At 45.0% G+C, this 18,544-nt stretch overlaps 2 protein-coding genes and 1 long non-coding RNA gene across 4 annotated transcripts; 1 reads left to right on the forward strand and 2 right to left on the reverse strand.

Moving 5' to 3' along the window:
* Nucleotides 1–9,319: 9,319 nt before the first annotated feature.
* Nucleotides 9,320–10,456, reverse strand: LOC123427077. Its single transcript, XR_006622362.1, has 2 exons — nt 10,369–10,456; nt 9,320–9,760 (listed from the first exon to the last, which is right to left on the reverse strand). It is a non-coding gene; the product is annotated as an uncharacterized LOC123427077 (long non-coding RNA).
* An 844-nt stretch (nt 10,457–11,300) lies between these two features.
* Nucleotides 11,301–15,484, reverse strand: LOC123427076 (pentatricopeptide repeat-containing protein At1g06710, mitochondrial). Its single transcript, XM_045111027.1, has 3 exons — nt 12,564–15,484; nt 11,683–12,144; nt 11,301–11,585 (listed from the first exon to the last, which is right to left on the reverse strand). The coding sequence occupies exons 1-2, from the start codon at nt 15,420–15,422 to the stop codon at nt 12,103–12,105; spliced, it is 2,901 nt and encodes a 966-aa protein (XP_044966962.1). The 5' UTR covers nt 15,423–15,484; the 3' UTR covers nt 11,301–11,585; nt 11,683–12,102.
* A 192-nt stretch (nt 15,485–15,676) lies between these two features.
* LOC123427078 (uncharacterized protein ycf20) lies at nt 15,677–17,780 on the forward strand. Of its 2 annotated transcripts, none has more exons than XM_045111029.1 (2): nt 15,677–15,957; nt 16,864–17,780. In XM_045111029.1, exon 2 carries the CDS (start codon nt 16,882–16,884, stop codon nt 17,347–17,349), a length of 468 nt encoding a protein of 155 aa, XP_044966964.1. In that variant the 5' UTR covers nt 15,677–15,957; nt 16,864–16,881; the 3' UTR covers nt 17,350–17,780. The 2 variants fall into 2 exon arrangements, with proteins under 2 accessions (XP_044966964.1, XP_044966963.1); XM_045111028.1 differs by having other exon boundaries at nt 15,678–15,957; nt 16,855–17,780.
* Nucleotides 17,781–18,544: the final 764 nt, after the last annotated feature.

The raw sequence follows: 18,544 nt of genomic DNA on the forward strand, positions 1-18,544 counted from the left end.
TCCTAGTGACAGTAGGGGCAGCAAGGCACACATCAAGTAGTTGCCATCAAGGGTAAAATTTGGGGTTTTTATCATTGGTTTGAGACTATCCCTCTACATCATGTCATCTTGCTTAAGGCATTACTCTGTTCTTATGGACTTAATACACTAGATGCATGCTGGATAGTGGTCGACGTGTGGAGTAATAGTAGTAGATGCAGACAGTATCGATCTACTTGTTTTGGACGTGATGCATATAGAAATAATCATTGCATAGATATCATCACGACTTTGTGCGGTTTTATCAATTGCTCGACAGTAATTTGTTCACCCACCATCTACTTGCTTTCATGAGAGAAGCCACTAGTAAACACTATGGCCCCCCGAGTCTATTCACATCCATCGTTTACACCTCCGCTTTTACTTTGCTTTGTTACTTTGTTGCTTTCAGTTGTCACTTGGCAAACAATCTATAAGGGATTGACAACCCCTTCATAGCGTTGGGAGCAAGCTTTTGTGTTTGTGCAGGATCTTGAGATACTCCTCCACTGGATTGATACCTTGGTTCTCAAACTGAGGGAAATACTTACCACCGCTACGCTACATCACCCTTTCCGCTTCGAGGGAACACCAACGCAAGGCTCCAAGGCCACGGGGGAAATCCTTTGCATACTTGCCTAGGAAGTCCCTTAAGGTGTAGCCGTAGCAGAAGGATTCCTGGTGCCGTTGCTGAGGAGCACGTCAAGATAATTTTCCGACAACGTGCCTATTTCTGGCGCCATTGGAAGGTCTTTTGTTGCAGTAGCACCGACTCACTGGAAGACGTCCGAGTGACACCATGGATCCGAGTGAATATGGTGTTTCCATGCGAATACATTTGTAGTCCTTGGACTTTAATGGTCATGTGGGGCCCTAGGTGGACCCAGGATGTGTGGTCCATGACCCTACCACTAGTAGGTGAACCCATCATTAGCCCCTGAATCGGTTGAGGTTTAATTGGTCGAGTGAAAGACACTACGGGGTGTCTCTAGTGCCTCGGGGGCATCCGGAAAGTAACTCGAGGCTTTTTCACTCGGTTCCAAGCTGGAGCCACAATGGATTAAGGATTGAAGATTTCTGAATGATCGGACTAGCTTAGAGGCTATACGCCACCTGGTGGCATTCGGTTGTCTCTCGGGAGAGACATCCTAGCAACTCGAGTGTGAGTGTGCCAGGAGCCCCGAGTGATCATGTAAGAGTGAGAATTGATCCTTGTTGTGTACCACGGGAACTCTATCGATCATGTATGTATGCATCCGAGTGAACTAGGACCCATGGCGGGTATTCGATGGACCGAAACGTGTTATTTTGGGCAACTAGGCACGAAGACCACTCAAGACAAGTTGTCGAGGAATTTTCACGGATTTGAAACATGGGAAACACGCATGCACAGAAGCGATTCCCCCGCAGTACTGGGGAAAGTGGGCATGGTGCCTCGATTACCGCACCGGGAATTTTTTCATGTACCCTAGAGGCATTGTTCACGAGATCTAGCGGATCTCGCCACGCCCACAGATTTATGGTTGAAGATATGCATGTGTGGGGTATAAGTGCGACGGGCGGAGAGGGAGGTGGACCACCATATCTCATTTTCTTCCTTGTCGACTCCTCCACCACTCCGCCAAATCCCGTCGCCATGCCCCCACTAGCCACTCACCCTCCAAGGTCGGATGGGCCATAGAGGATGACGAGGAGCATGGTCGTGAAGGCTGAGCGGACGAAGAAGGGCTCGTGCAGGTCCTCCTCGAGCGCTAGCGTGTTGAACGGGGCGGATCCATGGTGATTGAATGGCCTCACGGGTCAACGAGGGTCGTTTGTAGGAGTTGGAGAGCCAAGGGCTCTTGGCCGCCGAGAGCTGGCATATGCCGGAGGCCAATGAGCTTGAGCCATTGTCGGAGGGGAATGAGCGGGTCCTCCTCGTGACTCATGTTGAGAGAGGTTTTTCTGTACCTTTGCACCTGTTTTTCTGAGCCTTTCTTGCCTACTTTGGAGCACAGCTTCATCATCTTCCCCCCCCCCCCACGATGTTTCCTATTTGTCTGCCTTTGTTCCTTTTTGCAAAAACTTCATCGGGTGTCACCCACACTGGGGGCACTTTAATCACCTCTTCACATGTCGCTCGATGACTGTGAAGAAGGCCTCCCCGAGAGGGGAGAAAACCCATGTGAAACAACTTTGCGGAGGTCTTGGAATAGAGCTTAGGGGGGAGGTAAGCTTCCCATTGATGTTGTTCCATCATTCGGTGAAGGGCTAGCAGGACTCATGGTTTTATTGCAACAACATCATAGTCACCAACGGTCAGTCAGGCCTCCCGCTGTACTTGGCAGAGCGAGCGCCATACCCTTCCTCCCTGACCGTGTCTAAGGAGGAGAAGACTGATGTAGAGATTTTAGTGATGGTCGTGGATCTTCTGGAGGTCTTCCTTCAAAGGAGGATCCAGCCTCTATAGGCCAAGGTTCTCCCAATGTGGATGTATGAGGGGCCGAGTGATCTTGTGCAGGCTCAACCAGAGGAGGTCGACGCGAAGGTGCTAGAGGAAAAGCTCATGGCCATCACCTCAGCGCACGACAATCCTCAGGGCACCAGAGTGATCGGCCCTTTCGACAAGGAGAACCCACTGATTGAGGTAACCTCGAATTTTTTTCATCCGAGTGATTCTAATGTTAACTATTGCTTTTCTGACTGATTTGCTTGCTTCACTTGGCAGACCATCACGGAGATGGTGAGTGTGGTGCCAGTCGTTGATCGTGTGCCTATCAACGTGGCGAGTGACACCGAGCACCAGGAGGACTCGGGAGCGGGAGACAACGATCAAGACAAGACTAGCAAGTACGGCGATGACTCCAAAGAAAGAGAAGAGGCCAAGTCCTCACCGTCGGAGAATGTCCCGATTGAGACTCGCTCCAAAGCGTGCCACGACCCGGGAGCTCGACCCGGCAATGCCAAGGGATCGAGTGCCTTCAAGCTGACAGCGGTACCACTTCCTACTTGCATCTTGATACGCCTCCAATGTATCGATAATTTATGAAGTATTCATGCAAATATTCTACAACTTTCATATACTTTTGGCAACAGATTATATTACTTTTGGGACTAAATTACTTATCTAGTACCAGTTCCTATTTTTCTTGTGTTTTTTGTTTTGTACAAAATCTATAACAAACAAAGTCCAAACGCGATAAAAATTCATGAATATTTTTTTGGAATATATGTGAATTTTGGGAAGAAAATTCAATGCAAAACGGTGTCCGAGGGAGGCACGAGGCAACAAGGCACGACCAGGGGGTTCTTCGCACCCTGTTAGCTCGTAGGTCTCCCTTAAGTCGTTTGAGGTCCTTCTTTTGATGCAAGAAAGATATTTTTCCCATACACATATCCTCAAAATTTCAGCCAGTTCGGATTTACGGATCTTCGGATATCTAAGAAACAATGAAGAGACAGAAAACAGGAGCAAAAATAGGAGAGAAATCCAACTCGGAGGGGCTCTCGCCCTTACGGGAACCACGGACGTCATGGACCAGAGGGGGGAACCTCTCCCCGTCTAAGGAGAGGCCATGGAGGAGTAAGCCTAAGGGGGGAGACTCTCTCCGCCTCTCTCCCGGTGGCTCCGTAGTGCCGTTGGGGGAGCCATCGCCGCGGTGATCGTCTTCATCAACATCATTGTCTTCATCACCTTCCTCATATCTTTTCAACGGTCGACTCTCCCGCGCCCCGCTATGATACCCTACTTGAACATGGTGTTTCATGCCGCGTATTATTAATCAATGATGTGTTGCCATCCTATGATGTTTGAGTAGATTTATAGTGTCCTTTGGGTTGATTGATGATCTTGATTGGTTTGAGTGTACGTTTTATTTTGGTGGTGCCCTATGGTGCCCTCCGTGCTACACACACATGAGGGATTCGCTTACATATGAGGGATTCTCGCTGTAATACGTGTAGGTTCCACACACGAACAATCTCTTTAGTAATGCTCAATCACTTTGGGTTTTGGTTTGGGTTTGGGTGTTTGGGGTTTTTCCTCACTTGATGATTTTCGCTCAAACTCCTCGAGGCTTGGGATACTCTAAATGACAAGTGTTTGTTTCTCTCGGAGCAGCCAACCAACTAGTGGTTGTAGGGGGTGGCTATTTATAGCCGGGTTGCATCCCGACATGATTTCACATTAATGCCCCCAATGATATGACCGTTGAGTGGATAGGATTGGGGACAGGTGGCGCGCGGTCCGGCAACGGTCGGATCTTTCAACTATGAAAGTTCTCATGTCTCTCATGTTCCTCACTGATAGGCAATTCGCACTGGCGAAATCCTAACTCCTGAGTTATTAGTGCAATTTCTTCAGCGACGAGAAGAACTTTCTCTCTCTCACTGAAGATTTGACTAATCTGTGAGAGATTTTCAAAGGCTTCACCATGAGGATTTGGTATTGTAGGCTTTGAGTTGAGCATCATGAGGAAATCTTTCCTTAGTATTACCTCGACCCCCTTTAACAATACGGTGTTCCTCTGACTCAAGAAATAAGAATATGAAACAGAAAGAGTAAACATTCAAGCTTCAAAGTCTTCAGAGTGTTTTCTTCGGGACACACCAAATTCCTCATATTCAAAGTCTTCATGTGTAATAGCAATTTCTTCGCTATCAAAGTCTTCACTCGAAGACATACATTTTTAGGGGTCGATGTTCTTTGAATAACTCAAACTCCTTAGTGACTTATAGGGCATGTGTACACTCACAGACATATTAGTCTCCTAACCTATAAGTCTTCAAACCACCAAAATCACTAAGGGGCACTACACAACCATGCCAGCATGGCCTACGACCACGAAGGTCTAGCCTTACCTAATGAAAGGATCGATATGGTGGACTATACTGGGGGTTGAATAGGCGACTAACAATTTTTAATATATTTTACATTTTTAAGGGATACAACAAGAATATAGGTTATCTAGATGTGCAACTAGATGGACAACCTATATGCCAAGGTCTCAAGCAACAAGCTAGAAATATACACACTAAGAAGTAACCACAAATGGAGACGTTGATGTAGTTCCCGGAGTTCCCAGGTATGTCTCCATTGAAGAGGTGTGGTGGCACGATGCTCACCAAGCACCATAGTGGCTAACCTTATTTTGCTCCTTCACTCGCACAATGCAAGGTGCCATAATGCCACTATGTGGTGCCCTTGGAGGCGGTAACCGGAACCTTCACAAACAAGGCTGGGACGATCTCCATAACTTAATTGGAGGCTCCCAACACCACCCCGAAGGTCCACCACAACGATTTGAGCTCTGAGGTAAACTTTCCGTGTAAGGTTCCCAAACACCCAAGATTAACAAGATCCATAGGAGAAAATAGAGGGAATTAAATTTCCTCAATGGAAGTGGTCTATATGTCTTCTCTACAATATCCTAGAAGATCAACTACTTGAGTGGCTAGGAGAGAGATCGTGCAAGATAAAGCTTTGGGAAACAATGAAGGAGAGAGAGCAAAGAGGTAGGTCAACTTGGGGGAAAAGATATCCTTTTATAGTCCAACCCAAATCCAACGGTTATGCCAATATTGCACTGAGTGGTACTACCGTTGTCCCATAAAGTTGCATCGAAATGCCCTGGCGGTACTACTGCTCCTGAAAGCAGTACTACCGCAACCCCCTTCCGAGCAGCACTTCAAAGCATGAGTGGCACAACCGCTCAGCGGTCCGATGGTGGGGTTAGGTGCGACATTGGTCCAATAGTGTTTATCCAATTGGGGGAGCTAGCGGTACTACCAGTATACCTCGCGACACTACTAGCCTAGAGTTGATAGCATCAGTGCTACTCCAACAAGGGGAGTGGTACTACTACTCTCAGTTGTGTATTGTGGTACTAACGGGTAGTTGTAAACGTGGACAATGGCAAAATATGAAGATCTTGTCGAAAATTTTAAGGTTGTGTGGGTGCAGATTTGGTTTCGTGCACATGTTTTGATTCCACTCATACCTTCCAACGTCGGCCCCCTCTTAATAGTATGGTTTTCCGACGACCCAAAGAAAAGAAAATCACTAGAACACTGTGTAAGAGCATCTAGTGCCCCTTTGTGGTTTTGGAGAACAGAAGAAAAATGGGTTAAGGGACTAATGTGTTTGTGAGTATACACAAAAGAAAAGTCACCGAAGATTTGGTTTAACTGTCGTAGACGACCCTGCAAATGTATGTTCACATTGAATAAATGAGTGCACCCTTTTGAAGAAACTGAAGTGGAGAATTGGACGATAGCTTGCACTTTCACACCGTCTTCACTCTTTTTCTTTCAGAGGGGAACCTAACCCTCTTGTGTCATTTCGTAATATACATGTATAGTTTAGGCACATGGTTAGACCGCAAGTTGCGTTGTCATCAACAACACAATCACTTATGGAGGAAATGCCCTTTCATTCTCCCTCTGCTTAGCGATTACAACACAACGATTTTCACAAGATTTTATGATAAAGGGCACCCATGGTCTACAAAATGTAGATAGGCTCCCCTTATATGTGTCCACTATTTTGAATTTTCTTTTGAAATGCAAAGTACACACAACTAGGATCAACGCTCCCCCTAGATTTACAAAGTAATACTACATTGCAAAAGATAAAATATATGACATAAATATAGTTTTGAAACATGTGGCGGAGAAACATATAAGGACAAGATAATAAATAGGGCTCCGCAAACATAAATGGTAAGACAAAATAATAAACATGAGTGTAGATAATCGCATGTCTTAATACAAACCAAGTAGAGAACGAAAGCAAATAGGTTCGACTAATCAAGAGTTCACAAGCACGGGAAATCAAATAAGTAGAAAGCTTGTGACTCGACCTATGCAAAATCCCAAACATCGTAATGCTGGCACAGAGGAGTGGAGGTCTCGACCACTTCATTGTCTTTAGCCCACCTGCTGTGATGAGAGATCCATTTGTCCTCTAGAGTGATAGCTTATAACCTTCTCAAACCCACTGGAAACATCAAGGTTCAAGGTCCTCATCATTTCGATCTGGTGACGGCAGGACTCCTTCTCCTTCCTTTGAGCGTCATACAAAAGACGTTGGATATCAACGTGAAGGCAGAAGGTCTTCTTGATCTTGACTTCCACCTTGACAAGCCAACCCTTCTTCTTAGCACGACGAGGTAACTCGAAATCGTCATCTTCGGAGCCATCAGCGTGAGCAAAACTTCCTCTCATTAACATGATTCACTTCATGAATAGTAAGCTCGATGTTGGTCTCAAGACGCTCGTTAGGCCTGACCTCATCCCACTTGACAAAGATGAACTTCATAATATAAGGTGCAAAATGAGGCACCTTCCTACCGATCATGATCATGACAATGAATATCTCATTCCATAGAAAGTCAGACACATCAAGCAACTCACTCATAGCCTTCCTCTTATGAGTTTGAAGCATAAGGTCCACCAGGTATCCATGTATCCCATCGTGGTCCCCCAACCTTGGGGTTGAGAATCTCACGTAAATGGGGTGCATAATGTCATATGTGGGAAGAAAGCCTTAGACTGACCTGCCACACCTCTCCTGGAATATAATACAAAGCTCTGCAAGCACATCTTTTTTGTTGGCAGCCTAAAACTTGTGAGGACGGAACCCCAAGGGATTCTCAATTCCCTTGTCATCATGGCCCTGATCAGTTGATGGGTCATTGGCTTACACGCCAAGATGGAGGACCTTCCAGAAGATAGACTTCCTATAGGGTCGAGGGCCCTCGCCACATCCTCGCCCACCGGGCCTTGTGGCCGGCCCATTGACGATCTTCTCAACATATGCACCATCCTCGGTTTAGTACACCGTCATAGACTACATGTCTGACAAAAATAAATGGTGAATATTCCACCAAAGGGCTCTATAGGGATCTTGTCGAATTCCATTGTGAAAAGGGGCTAAAAATATCAGCTTCTATGCAAGAACATGATCAAGAGATGAGATGCTCTCATTATACAAAGGCATTCCAACTTTGCTCTAATTCGAACATAAAACTCACTAGGCACCCTACATGAGGGTTTTGGGTAACAATTAGGATCGGTTTCCTATGCTAAATACTTTGAGGAGATACCATTTGAATTCATGGCATGCCAAGCTGACGACCCTAAGTTGACTACTACATGGCAGAGTAAGATCATCTATCACCAAGATCTACCTACACTTACATTTGAGCTATCCACGCTCTATTCAGTCGTACTGGTCAAATTAAGCAATGAAACTCATCATGGATCCGGTAAAAGATTCTCGAAATATCCCTATGGCAGACCCTAGAAAAAATAAACTATTACTAGATATTTCATGAAAACTTTGTCTAAATTTGTGACGGTGTTGGGATCGACCTCTTGTAAACACAGACCCTAGTTCTCATAGGCTAGATCATCAACACAAACAAGTAGGAAATAGGGTATTACCTCTCCAAGGGTCTAAACGTGAGTAAGTCGTCCTCGTGTGCACTATCCGCATCTTTTTCACATAAACTATCCTAAGATGGGTATTGACAGGAAAATATCACAACAACAAATGGCCGCGGTAACACGAGATGAGTTCGGCTAGGTCTGGTATCGGGTCTCAAGCTCCAAGGTGAAAAACTACGTATCTTTTACCAAGAAAAACAATTCTCATGAAAATTAGAGGGTGATTCAAATAGGACAAGACTCGCTTGTAATTATGTCGGTTTGGCATGATCTCTGCTAATTGCTCCTACTCCCTATGTAGACTTTTATAAGATCACTACTTTAATGATTGATCTAAACGATCTTATAAAAAATTACAAAGGGAGTACTTTTCAGTTGAATGTGCAGCATTACAAATGTCTCCTACTTCAGTTGGACGTGCAGCATTACAAATGTCCACACCATGGATGGGCACCCACGGTGAAGAGGATCTCGGGATCATCTGAAGCTGCAGTGCAGCCATTTCGCAGTGCAAGGATCTCCTGCTATCAGTTCCAATCTCCATATATGCTTTCCTTTGGATACTTTGCTTGATGGAACTGCTGTTAAAACCATGACGGTTTCTCTAACAGATATCAGCGGGGAGGCCCATTGTTTGAGAAGAACATTTCTGACAGCGGTGCATTAAGATTTGTGGAATGTGCTTTCTGAAACTTTAGGCGTTGTCGGCTGCATAAGGCCATAGTTGACTGCCTTTTGTTCCGCTGACACCATTTTGCGGCTGCTACATTTAACAAGTGACGGATCTGGACCTGTAAGTTGTGACAGCGTCAGCAAAACGATCCTATTTGTCAAAAACTTGCGGCCTGGTTAGCATGTCGAATCAAATCCTAGATTAAACAAATGGATTTGCCATGAAATGTTTGGCAGAATTTATTCCTGCATCAACAGGTTGTGCAATATTTGCACAAAATCTTGTTTTTCCAAACACCGGGATGATACGATTCAGTTCTGAAAAATATCTCATTTGACAGATTTTTCTTCGGGGAGTCTTCCTTTGCCCGACTTAGTGATAGTTAAAAGGCACAATAATATTGCAGCATTTGTACCAAAGATCACGGTCACAAATATATGCTCAGAGAATGCCAACATGCTTGTGTAATGGGGGCTCGAAATTCCCCATGCTACACTTTGACCGGTCCAGCCTCTTGTGCCCGAGATTATAGGAATAATAGCATAGACTCACTTGCCAAGGTTCCCAGTAATGCGTTCATCAAATCCACTAACATCCTCAGTACTAGCCATCACTTCTCTAGCATCCTTCAGAAACCTGAGGCTGAGTTCAAGGAGAACAAACGTTACCACGTGAACAGCAAATATATACGGCATGCCCCAGCGAGTCACCCCATATATTTCAGTTCAAAAAGAAAAATCACCTCATCTGGACTTGTACTGATCATTTTGCATGAACTGTGAAAATCTGGGATCTTGGTGGATGTAGTGCATCACAACCAACAACTAAGTAGTATGCCATAATTATAGCCCACTAGAAAGATTTAGCGGATTACCCTTACTATAATGGTCATGAACATCAGTCCGCTTCAGAACCCTCAAAAGTTGATAAAAACATCTAGCCATGTGAATAGGTGATGTAATACCTACTAGCTATAACCCTATAATTCACCTTTACTTTTCACAAAAATGTCCCCCAAATAATTCGTAAGAGTACTCCTCTCCAGGCATCACAAGGTATATTCCATGGCAAATAATTGCTTTCTTTTAAAAATTTCATTTCCATTGAGTGGCATGACTCAAGCAAAGATTCTCTTTTGGCATGGAGAGAGATATGATGCTTACTGGAAATTACATGCAACCTTAACACTTAATTGATGCAACTACCAAGAGAAACAATAAGGAATGCATAAAAATATTCATGTGATTTACCGATTCCACATTCAGTCGCAAAAGTGGCACCCTGACTACACAATACAATGAAGAGCCATCGAATTTTTTAGTATGTTCCCAATCTCCCCTGCAAATTTAAAGCATAAATGTTAGAAGTTCTGCAGAAGCAAGGTATCCTCTTTCCAAAAAACGCTAGAGCACATCCTCCTGTGCTTTTCTCTGAATGACATACCATGGATGCGAAGTTGGACTATGACGATATATGCACCACAAAGTTCGTTTGATTCAATATTCAATAGAAGCCATACAAGTATACAGAACTTCCAAATACTAACGCAACGCAGTACAAAGTAACTAGTGCTTCGGATATGGTAGCTGCATCTAGAAAAGGTATAAGATATATTCTTATACTCCCTCCGTTCCAAAATACTTGTCATGGTTTTACAAAGATACAAACATATTTCTTAAGTAATTAATTTACACATGAGTAATTGACATTTGACGTCTAAATTTTTGAAGAAACCATGCAGCTTGGCAGGTTTGGAGCCATCAACATGATGATGCTTCCTGACATAGAATATGCCTGCAATCTAACTGTAATATCTTCATCACATCAGGGTACCATAGCAGCCCAGTTATAAATATGCCAAATTCCCAGAGTTCTCAAATCAACTCTTTGCAAGGATACTTTTTCATATGAAAATAATAAGGCTAGACATTGTTGGTGCAGAAACCTCGACAAAAACACGTTGAAGAGAACTTTCTTCATACGAAAACAAATGAAACAGGACTAAATGTCAGAAACAAGCTTAGATCAGCAAGGACTGAAATGTCACAAAATGCCAGAGCAAAACAGACGTGAGATATTTTGATGTCGAAACGGAAATAGATGAAATGTTCCATTATGACGGGAGCCACTGCGTTTTCACATTTAAGTTATATCAAAGCAGTACACACTAAAAATTGCCGAGTAACAAAAGGCTGAAAGATATTTGATTATATTCATGCGATCACAGAGCATCTCTGTTGCTCTACCACTAAAGCAGAACATGAAGGTACTCAAGTAAATCATATCAAAGAAATTGTATTGTTCCATATGGTATATCTCTGAAATGATGAATAAAGAAGGGTTATGGAACTTTCATGTTATCTTCACCACCAGCGAGACTTCTGTAACCGTCACCATCTTATGTACAAAGACAAATCCTGATAGCCAGTGAAATTTCTTTGTCCGTCTGAAGATGAACCAGCCACCCCTAAATTATGCGAAAACAAAAAAGATGAAAAGGGTCAGAAGTTATTTTGGTTAATGGCAATTTAAAACAAAGATGAGATATTGCCCTAATAAATTACCTCATCAAAATGGGATGGAATTTGCATTGTGTGATGTCACAGGATATGAAGCTAAGCCGGTAACGACCTTAGCTACCACTATTGACAAATAAAGTTCTGTTGTCTCTTTACAAAAGGTTGTGCTTACGTGAGTGCAATTTGACTGCATACAGTGTACTGAAGGTTTTCAATCATCCTCAGCAGCAGCAGCAGCACCCATACATGTCATATATGCCAACATGTAGCTTAAGAATCGATCTTATCTCTTTACAGTGCTGCTCCATGTCCTGGTTGATGTTCTTCTTCAGTCATCCCTGAGTTGCACATTTTTGCCTCAGGGTGACTGGATCACACCACACCTTACAGCAAAGCATGAGATGTAGAGATATGACTTCTTAGGAGAGAATTTTGGAGGTTATAATGTAGTAAGGTACCACAGTTCTATCCTCCATCACAGAATTTGTTACCCTCCCAGTTCACACCCTGGTCCAATATAAAATATTAGTAGTCATAAAAGACTAAACTATGCAAGAAACTAAACATTGGATACAACTCTTCCAAAAATAACTTTGGAATCTAACAGCACTGCAGCAGGAAATCAGAAGGTAGCTCCTGTCCACTTCAAAGTGGGATATGTAATGTGAAACCAACTGTAGAGGCTGTTTATGGCATATTACAGGTGCTCTTCAGTTCGAATACACAATTTGAGGGTGAACTAAAAGTAGCAGAATAATTGTGCCCAAATATGTTCCATAAACAGACATGCTATATTTATCAGGAAAGCTATCTGAGTGGAGCATTACTGTTGATGGATATTATGTGGCTGACAACAGTTCATCTCTAGCAAAATAAAAGCAGATGATAAGATGTATTTGAACATTATATGCGAGAAGTGGACTGACCTCCTGGCATATGCCGTAACACAACTGAAGAGCTTCATTCCACTTATTCCTTTCAATTAGTCCCTTTACGAGACAAACAAATGCACTTAAATCTGGCACAATGCCTCTCCTTCTCATTTCACTATATAATGCAACTGCTTCTTCAACTTGAGAGGATAAACAAAGTGCCTGGATTAATGAGGTGTGCATGTCCTTGCTGGCCATATTTAGGGATGACGAGACTTCCATCATCTCTTTGTGCAACTCCAAGGCTGTCTCCAGTCTACCAGCCTTGGAGAAGCTATCAATGAGCATCCCATAAACAGGAGCTATTGGTGCTGTGTCATGTGATTCCATCTCCTCCAACAAACCAAGAGAGGCGAGAAACCTCTTGCTGAACCCCTGAACTGTGGTGCGGTATCCTTGCAGATACTTTGGCCAGTGGGTCTGCTTCATCTCATCAAGCAGTAAATGGGCATCGTCCAAAAGACCAGCAGCACAACAATGGTTTATCAGTATTCTGTATGTAACATAGTTGGGTGCACATCCTTTTGTCTTCATTTGCATAAAAAGCTCAAGACCTGCATCAACTTTACCAGCTTTCCCTAGTCCGTCTATTAGGGCAGTGTAAGTTACAACATTTGGACTGCACCCCTTCTTTTCCATCAATGACAGCAGGTTTAGGGCTTTTTCAGTTTCACCTGTTTTACAGAGCCCATCAACCATAGCCGTGTAAGTGACAACGTTAGGATTACAGGAATCCTTTAGCATTTGAGACAAAACTTTCATTGCAAGATCAAGTCTCCCATCCTTGAACATCCGGTCAATCAAGGACGTGTATGTATGCACACTAGGCAAGTAACCACACTTAGTCATCCGCAGAAAGACCTCCTGAGCACTATCAATTTCTCCAACTTTGCAAAAACCATCAACCAGAGCATCATAGACAATCTGGTTGGGCTCACAGCCAGCTGCTAGCATAGCATCTAGCAAGTCATGAGCATCAGACACCTTTTGAGCTTTGCACAAACCATTTACAAGTGCACCATAGGTGACAACATTTGGAGAAATGGTGTCTGTGTCCTTTCCTTCAAAGTAGAAATCAGATTCTATATTGTCAGAAGTTCCTATTAATTTGGCATAGACTTCACAAGCCTTTTGGATTTCGCCTGCCTTACAGAGGCCATCAATTAGTGCACTATACGTAATGGCATTTGGATAACAGGCATCACCAACCATTCTATGAAAAATATCATTAGCCTGATAGAGCTGCTTCGATTTTAGGTAAGCATGAAGCAATGCAGTATATGTTACTACATTTGGAGAACAGCCTGCGCTTCTCATCTCATCAAACCAGCTCTGGGCTTGTTCAATGAGACCAGCCTTACAAAAGCTATCAATCAAAATTGTGTATGTGTACACATCCGGATTAACACCTACCTTCTTCATCTCTTGAAATAAAAGGAAAGCCTTGTCTACCCTCTTAGCCTGGCACAGAAAAGTAATCACTTTAGTGTACGTGCTTGCATCAGGAACAAAGCCTTTCCTCATCATCTCCTTCACGATCTGAAATGCCTTCTCAAATTTTCCCACACCACAAAGGCACCGAGCAAAATTGGCAGTGTTAATCTTATTGAGAACGCAACTAGCAACCAGCATCTCCTCATAAACTTTCTCTGCCAAATCCAACAACTCAGGATTTGGCAATTCTTCTCGGCCACAAATGCTTCCAATAAATATGTTGTATACAACATAACCAGGAGGACAACCACAGGTATTCATCCTATTAAACAGTTTATACGCATATGCATAATCCTCAACATTGCAGTAAGTATGCACAAGTGAATTGAACAACGAAGGGCTTGGATTGCAACCCTCTGTCATCATCATGTTAATGATTCTCTTGCACCAGCCAAGCTGCTTCTTTTTCAGAAACCCTGTGAGCAGCGTCCTATAAGTTACCACGTTCGGGATATACGAGTTGCACCGCATCCTATGAAGAAATGACATGGCCTCATTGAAAAGGGAGGCCTCCATCAGTCCACTGATCATCTGGGTGCACAGCACCGTGTCGAGCTTAAAATCCTCCCTCTCTAACAAGTCAAGTGCATCGCCCCAACGCCCCTCCTTGCACAGCGCCTGCGCAAATGATCCCACCGTGGACCTGTCCATGCAGAACCCTGATGCAGACATCTCCTTCTGCACCCGGAACGCCATTTCCACCTGCCCCGCGCTCGCGAGCACCTGCACCAGTGCATTGTAGGTCACCGCGGACGGCCTGTACCCGAAGTCCTTCAGCCTGCCAAGCTCCTCCAGGGCCTCGCCCCACAGGCCCTGGAGGCAGCAGCGCCGCACCAGCACATTGAGCAATCTGCCGAGCACATCACGATCATCCTCCCCAATCTCCCTAAGCAGCCTCTCAGCGGTCCTGGCGGGGTCTTCGAACCCCAAGACCTCGGCGAGCGCGTCGTAGCAGGCACCAGTGTGTTTGTAGCCCACCTGCCGCTCGGCCCAGAGGAAGAACCTGACGCACAGCTCCGGGGAGCGCACCGCCCCGAGCACCGCGACCACGACGGAATCGGTGAGGAACTCGCGGTACCGTCGCAGGAACCGCTCCGCCTTGCCGTCGAAGTCGGCGCCGTAGGCCCGCACCGCCTTGGAGATCAGGACGGCCTCCGGGGGCGGGAGGACGGCGGCGGGGGGCGCGGGGGCAGGGTCCCTAATAAAGGCGAAATCGTGGTGGGAGAGGCGCGGCCCGGAGCGCGGCGCGGGTTGGTCGACGAGGCCAGGCAGGAGGTCGCCGGAGTCGGCGGCGTGGGAGGAGCAGGCGCGGCGCAGGGAGGCGCGTAGGGCTACCGCCGCCGCACGGCGGGTTATCATGGGTCGGCGGGGGCAGTGGCGGGGGCGGGGAGGGACGGCGGATGGGGCGGGGAGATGGAGGCAGAGGCGGCGGGGGCGGGGGCGGAGGCGGCGGTGGTGGGGTTTGGTGGCGCCCCGGCCATGGAGGTTTTGGGGGTGGCGGAGGTACGGGATAAACCCTAGTGGCGGAGGGTATTTCGGTAAAACAAAATGCTCCTGTAACTGTAATGTGTAATCTAGCTCTGGGCACTGAATGTGGGGCCCAGTCACAGAGATGGCGAAGGTCGCCGTCCGCCACACCACACCTCCCTCATCTCTCCCCTTCCTCTCTCAGTACCTTCTTCGCTTCTTTTTTCCAGGTTATTTCGTTTCCTCCTGATCTCCCCCGTTTCTTGGCTAAATCCGGCGCGTACGCCTCCGTAATTGCAATCTGGGGGAGCAGATTGCGAACCCGCCTCTCCTGAAGCCCTTGATTTCCTGGGTGGTCGTGGCTCGCGCGCCAGCTGCTCGACGCAATTCCGCTGCAGAATCCTCTCTGCCATTTGGAGTCGCGCAGGTGAGCTTTGAACTTCATCCCAGAGGCAATCCCTTGTTATTTAGTAGCGGTTGCTTTTATGCATATGGCATTCACAGGCTTTAGTCAGGTGTTAGCAAATCCATTATTCTGTCCGTCGGAAGTTATTGTTGCGTGGTAGTGGTTCCTTTTGCCAGATCTGTTAATTGGGGATAGTGTGCGCTGTCGTAGCGTTCCGGGATTATCAGGCTTTTCAGCCGAAATCGCTGTGGGAATGCTTTCTGGCTGCAGAATGTATGTATTCTTGAGGCAGCATTTCGTAGACAACTAGAAATTGACTCACATTTGGAGTGCAGTGTGGCTTGAATCCAACTGTGGCATACACCACTGTACGCATTTTAACACGCTTGATGTCTGTGAGTTGTGAAGTGAACCATCGCAATTCACAAGTGTTCCCCGATGATTTGGACTCTCGAATTGCTAGCAAGCTAATGCATCCTTGGTGCTAGCATTTTAGCTGTTGAAAATGGCTTGGTATAGTTCCTAGTAGCATCCCCAAGGAAATATGGCATTTCTGAATTATCATACTACTTTGCAAACGATTGGCTAAAGAATTGCGGTACAATTTTCTTTTACCTGGACTTTGGGTTTCTCTTCTCGAGAAACTGCATCTTTTGTTTCTTCAGATATGTCATAGCCTGTGTCCCCTATAGGTGACACTAGTATTCATTGTTCTTTCTTTCCCTACCACACTTGTGTGCACCTTCTCCTTGTTCTTTCTAGTTTCTACCACTACTAGTGTGCACCTTCTCCCCTGCCCTGCTTGGTCTCTTTTCTTTCCTTTTCATGACTTAATCATACTTGTTTCCTGCTAATTCTTGTAATCGGTGCAACAATTTCATCCCTGATTACATGTCCGCGTTTTTATTTGGGAAAAAGAATCTTCAGGTGGTGACGGTGGTTCGTATGGCGTGTGCGCCAAATTATATTGCCACTGGCCTTGCCAGCTATGGGTTATATACGGGGGCAAGGGTACTCTCACCAAGCTACAGGAACTTCCCACAGAAATCCTCTTACAAGTTTCTCAAGGTCCGTGCCCTGCAGGGAAATGACGGTGGTAGAAGGCTGATTGACATAATCCGAATCATCCCTGAGCTGTCAAGAAACTATTTCAAAAGCGGGTCCAGGAGAGCTCTTTTTGGCGGCATCGCGCTGCTGGGTGGCTTTTATGTTGCGCAGACAATATCCCTGTCATTCGGTGCCTTGGCCGTGAACGATGTTATAGCAGCGGTTGTGTGTGTCCTGCTGACCGAGTATGTCACAAAGTTCTACTACAGCCGACCTAAGGTTACCTTCGCCGTCGCACTTCTCAACAATTTCAAGATGGGCTTCACATATGGCCTTTTCATTGATGCCTTCAAGCTTGCCAGCTGATTTACGTTACCTCCTGCTGGTGCTTCACATGCATTTTCATCACGGTAAGTAGGCAAAGATGGTGAGAAAACGCAACACCATGTGATGTGTTACAGGGATACATTCCTTTTTTGGTCTTGTATTTCCATGTGAACATTGGCCCATTGCTGGCATAGAACGAGGTGTGATGATACTGCAGGTCCAGTTTGTAGCCCGAGTTCAGCTTTGATATCTGGTTTGCGTCAAGGCATACTTCTGGCTATCCTAGTTGTGAGTAGAGCTTTGTTTTTATATTATTGTTAGCTAATTCAAGCTGTGGTACTTGTGGCTATCCAGTCTAGCGCATAGTTTGATTTGCAGGCACTCTGTACTCTGTAGCTTAGCCCATTGTGCAGGGCTGCAGGCAGTGTGTAGTTTATGTTCATATTCTCAGATAAATTTCTTGAACCAAAGTTGGCATGCTGTTTTGATCTACGTTTGCTATATACTTTTTGTCTCATTCTGTGGGTGAGGTTGTAGCCAATTTATGTTTAATAACAGACGATTTTCTCCCAGTATGTGCTTTTTTTCCAATGCAGCAAGGTCTGTTGTTACCTCACGTCCTCACTTGTCTTCTCTTGTTCCCACTATGCATATTTGCTGCAACATCTCAAATTGCTGTCATGGTGCGCACTAGCACAGTTGAACCTCTCTGGTGTCAAGAAGACTAGTGGTTGACGCTCGCCTTGCTGACGTTTTTCGCACATGGGTGTTTTCCCCATCTTGTGTTGTGGATGTTTGGTGACATTTTTCTCTGGGTTGTTTGTTCCCGTGGGTTTATTTCACTATCTACACTTGGGATGTAGTTTACCTTTCAGTTCAATGGCAGATGAGAGGAGCAGTTCTAGAATCTCCTATTTAGCGCCTTTTTCCCTTTTTGAAATTCATGAAGATTTTCTAATTCTTAAATAAAATTTAAGTTTAGGATTTTTTTTTTCAAATTCATGAACAATTAAAGTTGTAAACTTTTAGAAGAAATCATGAACATTTTATAAAACTATGAATTTTTTTAAGTCATGAGCATTTTAAAATTCATAAAAACTTGTGAACTTTTTAAGAATTTTTTTTGACATATTTAAGCTTGTGTTATCTGTGTGTTTGTGCACATGTCATGGCCCAGCTGCTTATCCTACACGAGTCACCCCTCTCAAATTGGCCCGCCAAACCCCAGAGCCCT

The sequence above is a fragment of the Hordeum vulgare genome, chromosome 2H (assembly GCF_904849725.1).
Source record: "Hordeum vulgare subsp. vulgare chromosome 2H, MorexV3_pseudomolecules_assembly, whole genome shotgun sequence".
Classification (NCBI taxonomy): Eukaryota; Viridiplantae; Streptophyta; class Magnoliopsida; order Poales; family Poaceae; genus Hordeum; species Hordeum vulgare.